The following is a 14,687-nucleotide window of genomic DNA, read 5'->3' as shown; positions in this document are numbered from 1 at the left end:
TAGCGAACTTGCACTTCGCATGGTAAAGGGACAGGGTCGCACCGGGCACTCAGCCTCACCCTAGCCCAGTTCTTTTTTTTGTTTTTTTGGTAAATCTAGCCCAGTCCTTCAAGTCCTATAAAGAACTGGATTAGCGGACGGACATAAGTCAACAAATTCAAAATCTTGACAAAAACCATAAAATCATAGAAAAAATCAATCGTAAAATTTTGGATGGGAAGTTGGGAACAAGGCAGCAATCAGAATGCATTCTCATGGTTAAAACCCTCTACTCGACGATTCGGTTTCCCATCACTTTTATTGGTGGGAAATTACACTCTGACGTTGCAATAATCCCTCTCTTATTGGAAATAATGGAGTAATTTTGTAGGTTTAAAAAGTGTTCTACACTACCACCTGAAAGATTGGATAATGACAAAATTTTATGGATAAATAAATGCCAATGACTCTTGTTATGTTTCAACTAAAATAGAGTTGGATGAGTGGTAAAAAATATATATAAACATCCTCTCAAAATGAAACTTTTCCCAAAAAAAATGAACAACTAAAAATACAAGTGATTTGGTCCATACATGAGAGGGTATATGGGGAAGCGTCTCTTGGCGTGGTGGTGGTGGTTGCCAGTGCAATAGGGTATTGGCCTAAGTCCAAGGGAGAGGTCGTTAGTTCGACTCTCCCCCCCCCCCCCCCTTCTATCACCTTCTCCTCCTGGAGCTAAGTCTTGCCTCTTGGGTTGTCATCCCTGGTGGCCTATGGGCCCTCGATAGGATCTGATTAAAAAAAAAGGGAAAATTAAGTCTTAAATTTGACATCAGCCAATCAATATCATTTTATAGATATTCATACCGTCTGAATTGTCACATCACCCTGCCATATGGTAAAACTTGATGTTGAACGTCCTGCCAAACTAGATAAACTTTTGGCTTTTAGGAATATTATATGTAATTTTGTTTTGGAATATATGACCATAATGTACATTTTATAACTTTTTAGAGCTTTTTAATCTAGAAGGTTTAGAAGTATCTATAAATTGGCCTGAAAATATCAAATTATATAGAACCAAAATTTTGTGAATTGATACACCCTCAAGATCCCTTGCTTACGTTTTAAGTTTCAGTCAAAATCAAGTATATAAGTTTGAAGCTATGAAAATCAAGTGAGAAATGAAACTTTCTATAAAAAAATTAATAGCTAAAAATACAAGAAAAAATGCAAACAGGTGAGAAAATATATGACTCTGAATCTGAAATTTAACATGTGGCCAATCTAGACCATTTCTTAGATATTAATATGATCAAAAATTGCCACATCACCTTATCATGTTGTAAAACGTGGTGCTAATCTAGGGATACCTACTAAACATGTTAGTATAGAAAAAAAAATTTGCCTACCTTTTCTATAGAAAAATAAAATAAAAATTATCAAAGAAATATTAATTCTCACATGAATTACATGAAATGAAAAAAATAAAAAGGTGGGGTCAATACGATATTCCAACCTCAATTAATCAGAACCGAAGAGTGAAAACCTTCAATAGGGACCCTCTTGAATTCTATAGCTGATATTTTTTAAGGCCAAACATCAAAAAAAGAAAAATAAAAATCTTCAAGTTGATGAAGAAACATAGATTTTTTTTTGGTAAGAAGGAACATAGATTTAGGAGTTGAGATATATCAGATAAACCAGATCGAATGAGTTGACTCACGAGTCCCCATTCTTGGTTGTGTTATTGGTGGAGTTTGCACCAGTCTGGCCAAGTTGACTCGGAATTGTATTAGGGTTGGCAGTGACTGATCCAATCTTTACATTCAATGAAAATATGAAATGGGCAAGAGAACGCTAACCGGTTGTGTAGCCCCTGCACCAGTACGATAGCCAATGAAAGTATGCATAAAGGCATAAGTTTGGACTTGAATTTTATATTTTACTGGGGGTTGAATGGTCTTCTTACACACAAAGGCATTGGTTTGTGTCTAGACTTTGGACACAAGAACCACGGCAACAATTCGACTAGTTAGCGTTCTTCTCCCATTTGATAAACATGCATCTACTGACAATCTAGGCATGATGGGTTGACAGCCCATCTTAGCTCATACTTATCAGGCCCAAGCCAGACAAGTGAAAGATCTTGGGCCTATGTTGGGAAGGGCTGCAAGGCTGGGCTTCACAGACATGAGCTGTTGGATCCTTGTCTCCAACAACCAAACACAACCTGAGTGCATTATCACCTAAAATGTGACATAAGAAGTTCAAACCCCACTATACAGAGATTTGATTCTTAGCTTCTTACCTACCAAAACTGAAATGGTGAAGAATAAATAAATTGCCTATTTATTCAAAACCCACTTGCAAGACTTACTCCATAAAATATATTCAGTAGGACAAGAGGGTGAATGAAGTTCAACCATTTTGAGACATCTTTGTTGAAATTAATGTAAGTCTGATATTGTGCACCTAATCCCTTAGAGGTATTATTTTTGTTTTCTCTTCAAGATTCAATCTTTATAAGGAATGCCCAATAAACAAAGAACAAAGTATACCTTCCCCCCCCCCCCCCCCTTTCCTTACCCACCTCTTTCTTTTATTTAATGAAATCTTACTCACCTCTAGCTAATTTTATAGCAACAAAGGTGCACCTTTTTTAAATATTTTATTTGTGTCATTAGGGTTGAGCCATTGTCAAAGAGTCAAGTATATGTATATACTTTCCCTTGACATTGGTGTTTTCCCTCATACACCCATCATGTTTATTTTCCCTTACTATTTTTCGGGAAGTAGTTTTTTGTTCGGGAGTATGGCATACGCCAACATTCCCATGTGTCTATCTCTCTCCTCCTCAAAACAAGGCGAGAGAGGTGTCTTTCATATGGGGAGGAGAGAGATAGACTCATAGGAGTGTTGGCATAGGTTACACTCCCAGAGACCCGGACATAGAACTTTCTCTCTTATTTTTAATAAATAAAATAATAACAAATTATTTCCAAAAAATATTTATTTAAGTATTATAGATAAGGAATTAAGGACTACATTATTCTAGGTTTGGGATTTTGACCTCTCTTTTTTTTTCTTGGTAGAAAGGGAATTTACTGAACTGGAGAAACATGTGTACAACCAATGGCATCCGCCTCACAGAGGCGGGAAAGCCAAGTAATGGAATGGGATTTTGACCCCTTAATTAAGCTCAAAACATGATTGCGCGTTCACCGACATGTTCATGTTACACCGAATTACCATATATAGATTTATATTGTTTTAAGCTGATGTTATAGGACAGCATGATCGGTTAGTACACTATTTATATTTAGTTCATTAGTTATAAACCCGTAATTGTACTCATAGAAAGGATTAGAGGACCATTAATTGTTAAAAGCATCAATTCTATAAGATATTCTACCAAAAAAAAAAATCAATTCTATGAGAGAGGAATATATGATGCATATGGTGTGGATCAAGTTCAACATGGTGTCCACTGTGACTTAATTAAGATAACCAAAATCATAAATAAAATCTATAAACATTATCTATGTGAGTGTGAAAAGTGAGAGACTAACAACTAAACCTAAAAAGAGCATGACAAACTGTTTATCCCTCATTTTCTTCCAAAGAGAAATAAAAAAAAGAAATTTTTATTATTTATATTATTTTGGATGGAGTTTTCTTTCACCATGGATGAAGACTAATCTCTTCAGTCAGTGATCGTCATTGCGCAATGACTAAGGGAATAGAGAAGGGACATTTCGGACCTTTCACACTGGGGAGGATAAATAATTATGATATGATAGAGACCATGCGAAATAGATGGACTTTTCATGAAACCCGCCCATGTAGAAGGTCAAACAGAGTTTTTTTTAGTAGAAAAAGTTTTGCTAATCTCATAGAACCATTAATTATTATTGACAATGCCTTCTAGAAGGGTTGATTGCTGCTGGTCCCTCTCGAAGGTGGGGTTCATGGGTTCCAATATGTATTTAAAGGAATTATAATAAAAACTTCATTATCTATACGGAGTAACGGCCACTCTTTTAACTCTTTTAAGTCTTAACACAAGACACTTTGTCTACTTGTAGTACCTGAACAGTTCTAACGTATAGTAAAGATGTTATATTACAATAATCCTTAAAACAAGAATGAGCTTTTTGATCAAGTCTCAATAAGAACTAAACTAAAACACTCATGATGATGGCCAAGATCCACCATTTGATCAATAAAATATTCCTTGTTTTCTTCTTTATCATTTGCTTAGTTTTTGCTCACAGTTTTTGTTTGATGATGATACGCACTTCTAACCTTAAGCCTCGCCCTAGATCAAATAATGGGTATTTATGATTCTAGTATGGTGAGATGTGTTGGGAATATGGCTATAAGCTCATATCGTTTTATTTAGTGCCTTCATATACTTGAGAAGCTCTTTTCAATCAATGCCTAAAAGTTTTGGGATTATAGCAACGAGATTTGTCTTGGTGTTCTCTTAAGGTTGAGTTGACCTGCATATAAGAGCAGAGCTAAACAGTAGAGTATCGGTCTGAACTGACTAGGATTCTCCAATGCTTAAATTAGATCTCTTGCAATAGCCAACAGATAATTATCTAAACTGAGAATGAAATGAAATCCTCTCTTCTTACTTGGGCTAGGCTTCACTATTTATAGGATTAAGATACTAGACTGAAGTGAGCTAAATTGGTAGACCGTTGTGAAAAATCTCTTGGAGATCTAACTAGTGTTTGACACCTGGTAACTTGGTCTACATAAAGCCAGAAGATGCTTAGTTGTTCGAGAAGGTTTCTTTTTTCAGTTAGGATTTACCTAGCTGAATGGGGTAAACATGGGAGTTGCATCTGAGGTGGCAGTGGGGTCGGTCTGGCAACGAACCATAGCTCTCCAACTGTCCACAAAAATTGGGGATTTGGGGTCGGGCTCCTCTCCTTTTTCTTTGTATATCAGTGAAAACGACACTACCAGAGTAGTCAAGGAAATCTGTCACAGAGGTGTACTTTGTGGGATGACTAAAATAAAATCTTGGAAATGGTATGGGACCCGCATTTCAAATACTGGCAGAGGCAAATCACAAAATTTCTTCCAAATTCTTTCGTGCCTTCCTTCCAGACTTCGATTGAGCAAAACCCCACACGGCGACCGCTGACTTGAGCAATAAATTTGCAATTTGGTTTCGCAGTTCATCTTCTTCCCCATAACCTCCACAAACAGTTTCTTTCAATACTAGAAAGGGATGAGGTCCATAAGGATGAGGATATAAAACTGAGGATTCCAATTAAATTCACATAAAATCAGCTTCAAGCCCACCCCGCAGATCTCCGGCTATTACAGATTCATCTGATCCTCTCCTTTTCCTTGTCTCAAATCAGGAAAAGACAAGAACCCATCTATGCAAATCCATTTGTTTCCGTAACAAGAAGATGAGAATGAGGTCAGTTACATCATTGCTGCTCGTTCTGAGTATCATCTCCCTTTGTCCTCCATTGACTTCTATCTAAAACTTCCTTGCCCTCCTCTGAATCTGGTAGTTTCAGTGAGATCTTTACAGTTTCTTAAGCTTACTTGCTTCCTGTGGGTACATGCAGAGAACTCTTTAGCTGCCAGTGACAACTTTCTCATTTCTAGTCTAACTGGGCGGGTTCTTCTGTCTTTAGCTGGTTTGGTTTTCCATAGTTTATAGAAAATGGTGGGTTTTTCGTGTAAGGTGTCCTGTTTTTTTCCCTCTTCCAATCCTTTCTTGGTTTCTTCTACTCTTTTTTGCATCAAAATTATCCTCTTTCTATCAGTTTCTGTCGTCGCCAATCACCTCCATTTTTGAGTGAGATTGACCTGATTTTGAGATCTCCGTATAGTTATGGAAACCCGGGTTCTCTCGAGTTATGCTGGACTTATTTATTTGCTTATTTTAGCGTTGTTTGGAACCTCCACTGCTAGCAATCAGTTTCTTGGCCAGATATCACCAGGGTTTAAGGGGTCTCAGATGAACTGGGTTGATAAAAATGGGAGGTTTCTGTTATCCAACAACTCTGAATTTTCTTTCGGCTTCTTCACTACTCAAAAAGTCACTTCGTTTTTGTTAGTTGTCCTCCACATCGGCAGTTCAAAAGTAGTTTGGACTGCAAACAGAGGATCCCCTGTTAGAAATTCTGATCATTTCGTATTTGAAGACAATGGGAATGCTTATTTGGAAATGGGTGATGGTGTAGTTTGGTGTACAGATACGGGAGGCAAAGGAGTTACTGTCATGAAGTTGCAGGACAATGGAAATTTGGTCTTGCTCGGAAATTATAGTAAACCGCTTTGGCAGAGTTTCAACTATCCCACTGATACCCTCTTGTCTGGTCAGGATTTCTTGGAGGGAATGAAGCTAGTAAGCAAACCAAGCCCCAAAAATTTGAGCTGTTATCTTGAAATCAGTTCTGGAGATTTGATTCTCAATGCAGGCTTCCCTACTCCACAACCTTATTGGTCTATTTCAAAAGAGATACGTAAAACCATTAACAAGGTTAGTGGGGAGGTTAAATCTGCATCTCTGAGCTCCAATTCATGGAACTTTTACGATAAAAATCAAGTGTTGCTATGGCAGTTTATCTTCTCGGACAATTCTAATCCAAACATCACATGGGCTGCAGTGCTAGACTCCCAGGGGTCGATCTCATTCTACAGTCTTCAAAGGTCAACTGTAGCAGAGCCGAAAGTGATTCCTCAAGATTCTTGTGGCACCCCTGAGCCTTGTGATCCATATTATGTTTGTTACATTGACAACAAGTGCCAGTGCCCTGATGTTCTTGTCTCCCAACCTAATTGTGCACCTGGGATTGACTCTCCATGTAAGAGTTCAAATGGTCCATTGGAACTTGTAGATGCAGGGGATAAACTTGACTATTTCGCGCTGGGGTTTGTTCCACCATCCTCCAAGTCTGATCTAACTGGTTGCAAAAATGCGTGCCTAAGTAACTGCTCTTGCCGTGCTTTGTTCTTTGACAACACTACAGGGCAATGCTTTCTATTTGATCAGATAGGAAGCTTGAAGCAGTCTAGTCAGGGATCCACTGGGTTTGTTTCATACATTAAGGTTCCAAGAGATGGAAACCAGGGGCAAAATTCCGGAGGGAAGGGAAGCAGCAGCAGCCAGAAACACTTTCACATCATCGTGATCATTTCTGTTCTGACAGTACTAGTTATTTCTGGTATACTTTATTTGGTGTTATGGTGCCACAACAAGAAGAAAAACATACCAGAGGCTCCTCATAATGATTCATCAGAAGAGGATATGTTCTTGGAGAGTATATGTGGTGCACCATTTCGGTTCAGTTTCAAGGATCTTCAGGATGCTACTGGTAACTTCTCTGTGAAACTTGGTCATGGTGGGTTTGGCTCAGTCTACCAGGGGGTGCTTCCTGATGGGACTCAATTAGCTGTGAAGAAATTGGAGGGCATTGGTCAGGGGAAGAAAGAATTCCGAGCGGAAGTTAGCACCATTGGCGGCATCCACCATGTCCATTTGGTCAGGCTGAAAGGATTTTGTGCTGAGGCAAATCACCGGCTTCTTGTTTATGAATACATGGCAAATGGGTCTCTGGACAGATGGATCTTCCAGAAGGATGGAAAAGATGATTTTTTGGACTGGGGAACGAGGTTTAATATTGCCCTAAGCACAGCAAAAGGATTAGCTTATCTCCATGAGGACTGTAACGTAAAGATTATCCATTGTGATATAAAGCCTGAAAATGTGCTTCTTGATGATAATTTTTTAGCAAAGGTCTCAGATTTTGGTTTGGCTAAGCTGATGACTAGGGAACAGAGCCAGGTATTCACCACATTAAGGGGTACCAGGGGGTATCTAGCACCCGAGTGGATTACAAACCAAGCTATATCAGAGAAGAGTGATGTGTTCAGCTTTGGCATGGTCTTGCTTGAGATAATTGGGGGAAGGAAGAATTTTGATTTAGCAGAGACTTCAGAGAAAGCTCATTTTCCCTCTTATGCCTTCAAGATGATGGAAGAAGGGAGAATCAAAGAAATCCTCGATTTGAAGCTGAAGACACATGAAGATGATGAGAGGGTGATCACGGCAATTAAGGTTGCTTTGTGGTGTATACAGGACGACATGTACTTGCGACCATCCATGAGTAAAGTAGTCCAAATGCTTGAAGGTCTAGCTCCTGTTCCACAGCCCCCAACATCCTCTCAAATAGGGTCCCGTCTTTATTCAAGCCTTTTTAAGTCGATGAGTGAGGATGGTACTTCATCAGGACCCTCAGATTACAATAGCGATGCATATCTCTCAGATGTACGCCTGTCAGGGCCCAGATAGCTCAAGCTGTTTATACAAATGGAGGTTTAGCCATTAAAACTCAGATCCTTCAAAAATAAATCCAAACATCTTTGAAGGTTATACATTGTGCCTCATTGTATATTACTCAGACCTGGTGCTGTAAAATGTCAACTCTATAGAAGTTTTTTGGTTGAAATCATTTTATTTCTTTCATTCTCTAGTTTCATTTGCATTCCTGATTTCCTGTGTTTCTGTCAATTTTCAAGAGTATTTTTGTCAGGATGGGAGTCTTGAAAGAACCCCATTCTGCCTGCATGTGTTGTTTGTACTAGTGGCAGATCCAGGGAGGTTCACAAACCTCCATTGATGTGTGGTACATAGAGTATGGAGCAAGAAAATTAACCCCAGCAAATGGCCTTCTAAGCCATTGCATTCTTTTCAGATAAAAAATATGAGGTTTTATCAGGAGGAAAGGGGGAAAGAGAAACTTAGTAGCTTTAGAACTGTAAAATTCAATTGGGTTAGCATTTATCTAGAGGACTTCTTTGATGTGGTTTCATCATGGTGAAGGTTTTCCTGCTATGTTCTTGAGTGTTTCATTTATTTTAGTCTTTCACTAATATATCAGAGCACTAGGAATTTATATTCTTTCAAGAGAATTTTAACCACAAACTAAAAAGCCATGGTAGTACAAATGTTGTTTGGTGTTGCATAAATTGATTATCTGTATCACTGTATGCATGTGTTGTTTGGTTCTGATTGTTTTACAAGTTGTAGGTGAAGCTTATTGCTTTGAGTATCATGATCATTTGAGTTCTAGAATAGCCTGCTTACCCACCAACTCAGCATGGATCAGAAGTATCCAAGGCTGATCAGAGTCTCAGTTGATTCTGAGGAATGAAGCATCAATACTGTAAGGATATAGGTCAATAAATTTTTCTAAGAGACAGTGCCTGAATTCATGAGAACGTATCAAGGCATCATCTAAAATTCACAATCATTAGTGTTGTATGTGATTTTCAATTTAACTAGGGCCACAGATTTCATCAAACACAAAATATGGTCCCTAAGTTTTGAACTGAATTTATTTTTAAAAGATTATTTCAAAACTAGAATAAAACAGAAATTCATAACACATCATATGTATTTTAAAACTCCTCAATGGAATAATGGTTAAATTCCAGTATTGCCAACAATATCAATGCAAAATCATATAACTCTCCGATGGAAAAAAAGAGAACACCTGCATCTTTATAGCTAAAAGCTCTTTAAGTATCACTAGTAGTTCTGAATATCTTAACTACTGTATTTTTTTAAACTTAAATATTAAAAATAGTGGTTAAATTCCAGTATTGCCAACAGTATGAAGCAAAATCATATTTTTCATGGTGTTATAATCTTTGTCAATATGTGAAAAAATCACTCTATTATATTACTCTTTTGCTCCTATTATGAATTTGAATTATAGTTACATTTTCCCCATCAATATGTGAAAAAGTACAATAAAAATCTGAAGTCTTGCAGAACTTCCTAGGCATGTGGACTTTAGAGAACTGATTGATTTATAGCCCATAGTTAGACTAAATCATATTGAGTGGTTTTTAAGTAAGACTTTTTAGAAATTGTAAGGGGGTATCAGGTTCTGGCTGCTTTTGCTTCCTGCAGTCTCCGTTTTTCTTTCCTGATCTGTTTTGCACTGTTTTGTTCTCAATTACTGTCTTCTTTCCTTCTCTGTCATTCAGTCAGTAAGATAGATAGTTTCAGGTGTACGTCCTTCCTTCCCTCCTTTTTCATCCGTTCGCAAGATCTAGCTCCCATTCTTTATCACCAGGCCAGATTTACTGTTTTAAACTTTTGTGATTTTCAATAACAAAAGAATACAAAAACAAAACAACAACTCAGTCTTATCCCAACTAAATGGGTGTCGGCTACATGGATCCTTGCCCTCCAATCATCTCTATTTGAGGTCCTATTTGATATTTGGCAGTTTATTCATAGATCTACCATTTATTTGATAGGTCATATTTGATATTTGGCAGTTTATTCATAGATCTACTATAGATTTTAGATTAAACCAATTTATTTGATATTGAAGTGAAAAGTGGTTGCTGATTTATGTTTCTCACAAATTAAAAAAAAAAAAGTGCACATCTTTGATCTCTAATGCAGTAGATAGAATTTATAACCAGAAATAAATCGAAATTGTAAAATGAAGCATAAAACATTCTTTTTTACTGAGTTTTTATTCAAAGCACCGGGATCCACTTTAATCCATGGATTCAATGTATTTCTTTTGTTTCGAAATATATTTTGCTTGCCTCTTTTTAACAGGTGGAACATTGAGGAGTAGTGCCATGATCAAGAAGTGAAGAAATGGGGGAAAAACAAGATGATACTAACTTCAGGTACCTAAAAATTAGGTATGAAGCTTATCAGTGTTGCTTTGTATTAGACCAATAGTCCAACACAGATGATACGCATCACGGATAGAGCAATAATGATAAGCTTAATACCCAAAGCTTACACATATCTGTCAGTATTACTTAAATTATATTTAGGAAATGAACAAATAATCGAATATCCTATGAAAGTTCTTCTAGTATAATAACATATATGCTCTCTTTAGCTGGATTAATGGGGTTTTTGCATCCTTCTTTTCAGCTGGAACTTTCCAATTCCTTTGATAACATTTGGAGCTAGAAAGGGTGATAGAGAAATAACGTGCCTTCCTCTGTATATAAGAGGATAGGAATCATGAATTCAAGATCAACTTGGCCATATGCAAGGACTCATATGGTTCAAATAATCCAGAACCACCCCAGAATTGAACCAATTACTAATCCAAATGCCAAGAACAAAGCCATCACAATGCTAGCTGTTTCTGCTTCTGCAACAAGTACTGATTTTGGAGCAAGTATCATGAAAACACTTGTTAGATACCCATTGGATAGTCCCAACATGGTCGTCAGAAATACTACTGGCACTTCAGTTCTAAACCACTTTGGTCCATGGAGGCAAGCTGTAAAGAGAGGGTAGAATAAAAGCCTGAAGATGGAAGCCCATGTAGTCTTTGCAATTGTCTTCGGAACATAAACTGCAGTCAAGGACTTTCCTGCTAAATCTGAGACATTGTACATTGTGATCAGCAAGATTTGATACCAATCTCGAAGAACCTTGGAGTGCACATCTTCGGCTATGTATCCTGGGAAAATAGAGAGCGTTACAGTGTATATCATAAGAATCCCAAAAGCTGGCCATCTGATCTTTCTCATCACATCCCAAAATTTAGGCTGTTCTGGTTCATCAACTTCAAAGAGCATTCTCATGGAACTCTGCGGATTATCTGAAAAACCAGAGATGAGGGTCCTGGGAGCCATTGTTATCTTGCACTGGTATTTTTGCATAACTGGCAACCTGTCTAAAATGTTGCAACAGACAATACACCCCATCACGATAAGAGTGCTGACTACAAAATAGAGGTGGGCACTTAACCGGAGACCCTCAGGGGTCTGGGGAAGGGATGCCTTCGTTATGATCCTCATGATGGAAACTAAAACCCCTGTAGGCAGATGATGAATTTGATCAGAGATTCAGAAATGTGGCAGGGAATTGTTTGGGATTAGAAGTTAAAGTTGACGTTTAAGACATGAACCCATTCTGAGGCTGATTTTCACCTGATTTGCTCCGGGTCATCAAGTTTATATCTCACCTTTTGCATCAAGATGCAAAAGGAAAGAAACATCTAAGCAGTGTTCTGCCCTTGGAGGATCTTGAACATTGAGAAAAGTGCTCATGTATGGTAAAATTTTAAACAAGTTTTCAATCCATGTAATAAAAACTGCTAGATGAGTCTTGATGGTTCATGAACAACTGCATTATCTGAATAATTCTTAGTCAGGTATTCCCTACGAGAATTAAAGCTTTCGTTGTGATTAACCAAATCATGAAGACCCAAGTTTCAACTATCCTAAACAACAAGCTCAAGAAGAGTTGCCTGCTAGCCTGACAAGGGGAGCCCAACTCAGGTTCTGCTCAAAACATGAAACTTATTTCAAACTAATGTAAAGATGCTTGTGAGGGCGGACCTTGGCGCAACAGTAAGGTTGCTCCATTGCGAACAAGTGGTCGCGGGTTTCGAGTCGGGAAACAGCCTCTCTGTGAAGCGGGTGTAAGGCTGCATACATTATGACCCTCCCCAGACCCAGCAGTGGCGGGAGCCTCATGCATTGGATACACCCTTGTACAGATGCTTGTATCACAGCATGTTTTTAAAGTTAAATCATGTCACTCTAGTAACCAAGTGAAGCATTCTAGGTTTTCCAAAAACAATAAAAACGACAGTGAAATCAAATTCTTTGCTTGACTGAAATCTCTATTATGCTGGTTGCTTAAGTTTTTCTGAGTACTTCAGTAGTATTTAAGGTAGTTGGGTTTTGAGTTTCATTCTTGTCTGTGCTACTCCAATCTTTATTTTAGGTTCACTTGATGAATTTAGTTTTTGACAATCCAGTTTTCAACTTAAGAACTTTTACCTTTGCTACTGAACAGAGAGAAGCTACAAGAACTATCTATTTTAAGAGAGTACCTGAGGAAGCAGTTCCTGCAAAAACGGCTTGCATATACCGTTTGGGAAGCTTCCCTGCAGAGCCTATCAAGCTTCCACCAATCAGCCCATCGGCTAAACCACAGACTGCCACTGCTGCAACAGTCACAGTATAAGCTCCATGTAGCCTCTTTTGTGGCCCACTGCTGTGACTAGTCCAGTCTATCAATGGGGGTGTCATGACAGAGAGAATGAACATTGACAGTCCCAAGTTCATCCTTAGTCTAAAGCTTGACTTCTTGTTCCAGCTACCCCAACTCAAAAAAAGGACAAGGACTGGCAGTGAAGAGCCCATGTAAGCTACAGCAAACACTTTGTTAACATGCTCATCTGGATAGAGATAGCCAAAGTAATCAACAGCAGTAATTAGAGCATTCCATGGAAGAAGATTGGCAGCACCTAGAACAAAATGAATTATATATGCCATGTTGAAGGCATCTCTTGGCTCAGTCTGATCACAGAGGCTCTTGACTCCTTCCATTTCATATTGATGTCTTCTTCTCACAAATACAAAAATATTTATAGTCCTTTTGAGAGATGGTTAGTGGGTCCAGTGGTGATTGAAGCGGGCAATGATCGTTCCTCTACTGGTCATTAATTTGTTGATAGGCTAGAGTTTGGAATCAATAGGTCTCCTATACACTGAGAGAGACTGCCGTGTGGGGACAGAATGGATGGATAGTATAGGGAGAAGTGGCTTTTATTCTACTGCTACATATAGCTCAGCTTGCATGCAACGTCCCGAATCTCATTCCCCGAAAGCTAGAACTTTCCACTGGTAAACGTGTCAAGTTTCAGTCTCTGTGCAAACATAAACATGATCATGCTGAATTGATGGAGTTAATCATTGGGTTATGGTTGGCAGTTTCATTTTCTGAAAGTTTCTTAATTGCCCTTGATGTTCATCAAATTTCAGGAAGCATTAGGTTGGGCACGCGTGAAACGTAACAGTATATATTTGTGAGGTTCAAACTCAAAAGAAGCTACAATGTGTCTGTGTCACATACCATATTGCAAATCAAGTACATCACATCCCTTGCTTTGGTGCTATGAACAAAAGATAGATGTAACACTACTCCTTAAGCTAGTGGTGCTGAAGCAAACTCCCGGTCCCAATTATATTGGCTTCATCAATCAATTCTTTCATAAAAGATATGATTTGACATGACTTATTGGAGTTGTTTTGATTTTTGGATGGTAGAGAAATATCTGATTTTTTAGCACAACAATTGCCAGATTCCTCGTCTCTTCCTGTTAAGACGAGAGAAGAGCGTGGCATCCATTTCTCATCACATGGATTATTGGCTACTGAACATGCCAGGAGAAGGGGAGGGTGTTCTCTTTTGTGTTCACTCTTTATCAATGTTCATCAGTTACTAAATAAAGTTTTTGAAGAAAATGTTATTCTTGTGATAATGTGTGGAATTAGAGGGCAATGTTGGTTGGAGAAGGCCAAAAAAAAGAAAAAAAAAGAAGGAAGATTGTTCATTACTATAACAGTTTCAGTTTAAGGTGTGGGGGAAGGTCTTCTCAGAGTGACAATTTGAGTGAGGTGAGTAATGGTAAAAGTACAGCTCCAGCACTGATGAGAAACTGGAGAATAGGACGAACCAGATTCGTCCTTTGGGTTCCCCAGATTGGAAAGCGCTAAGGCCAATCTATTATTCCCAGATTCTTATCTCTGCCAAGTGAAGTATGAAGTGTGAGGCTGTGAACTGTTGTCTTCTGTTATCCCCTGCTTTTTTTCCTTACTTCTTTCCCTAACCGTTTGATTCATGAGAGTCATGAGGGGTCTAAAATCAAAAGACTTTC

The 14,687-nt window shown here is 38.2% G+C and overlaps 2 protein-coding genes across 2 annotated transcripts; one reads left to right on the top strand and one right to left on the bottom strand.

Moving 5' to 3' along the window:
* The first annotated feature begins 5,733 nt into the window (after positions 1–5,733).
* On the top strand, positions 5,734–8,411 carry LOC122650062 (G-type lectin S-receptor-like serine/threonine-protein kinase SD2-5). The gene has a single exon (XM_043843359.1). The coding sequence runs from the start codon at positions 5,849–5,851 to the stop codon at positions 8,309–8,311; it is 2,463 nt and encodes an 820-aa protein (XP_043699294.1). The 5' UTR covers positions 5,734–5,848; the 3' UTR covers positions 8,312–8,411.
* A 2,251-nt stretch (positions 8,412–10,662) lies between these two features.
* On the bottom strand, positions 10,663–13,997 carry LOC122649724 (equilibrative nucleotide transporter 8-like). Its single transcript, XM_043842968.1, has 2 exons — positions 12,858–13,997; positions 10,663–11,831 (listed from the first exon to the last, which is right to left on the bottom strand). The coding sequence occupies exons 1-2, from the start codon at positions 13,354–13,356 to the stop codon at positions 11,071–11,073; spliced, it is 1,260 nt and encodes a 419-aa protein (XP_043698903.1). The 5' UTR covers positions 13,357–13,997; the 3' UTR covers positions 10,663–11,070.
* Between the last annotated feature and the right edge of the window lie 690 nt (positions 13,998–14,687).

Source organism: Telopea speciosissima, chromosome 2 (assembly GCF_018873765.1).
Source record: "Telopea speciosissima isolate NSW1024214 ecotype Mountain lineage chromosome 2, Tspe_v1, whole genome shotgun sequence".
In the NCBI taxonomy this organism is placed as follows: Eukaryota; Viridiplantae; Streptophyta; class Magnoliopsida; order Proteales; family Proteaceae; genus Telopea; species Telopea speciosissima.
The sequence above is the reverse complement of the archived record's forward strand: the minus strand, read 5'-3'. Positions and strand labels throughout refer to the sequence as shown.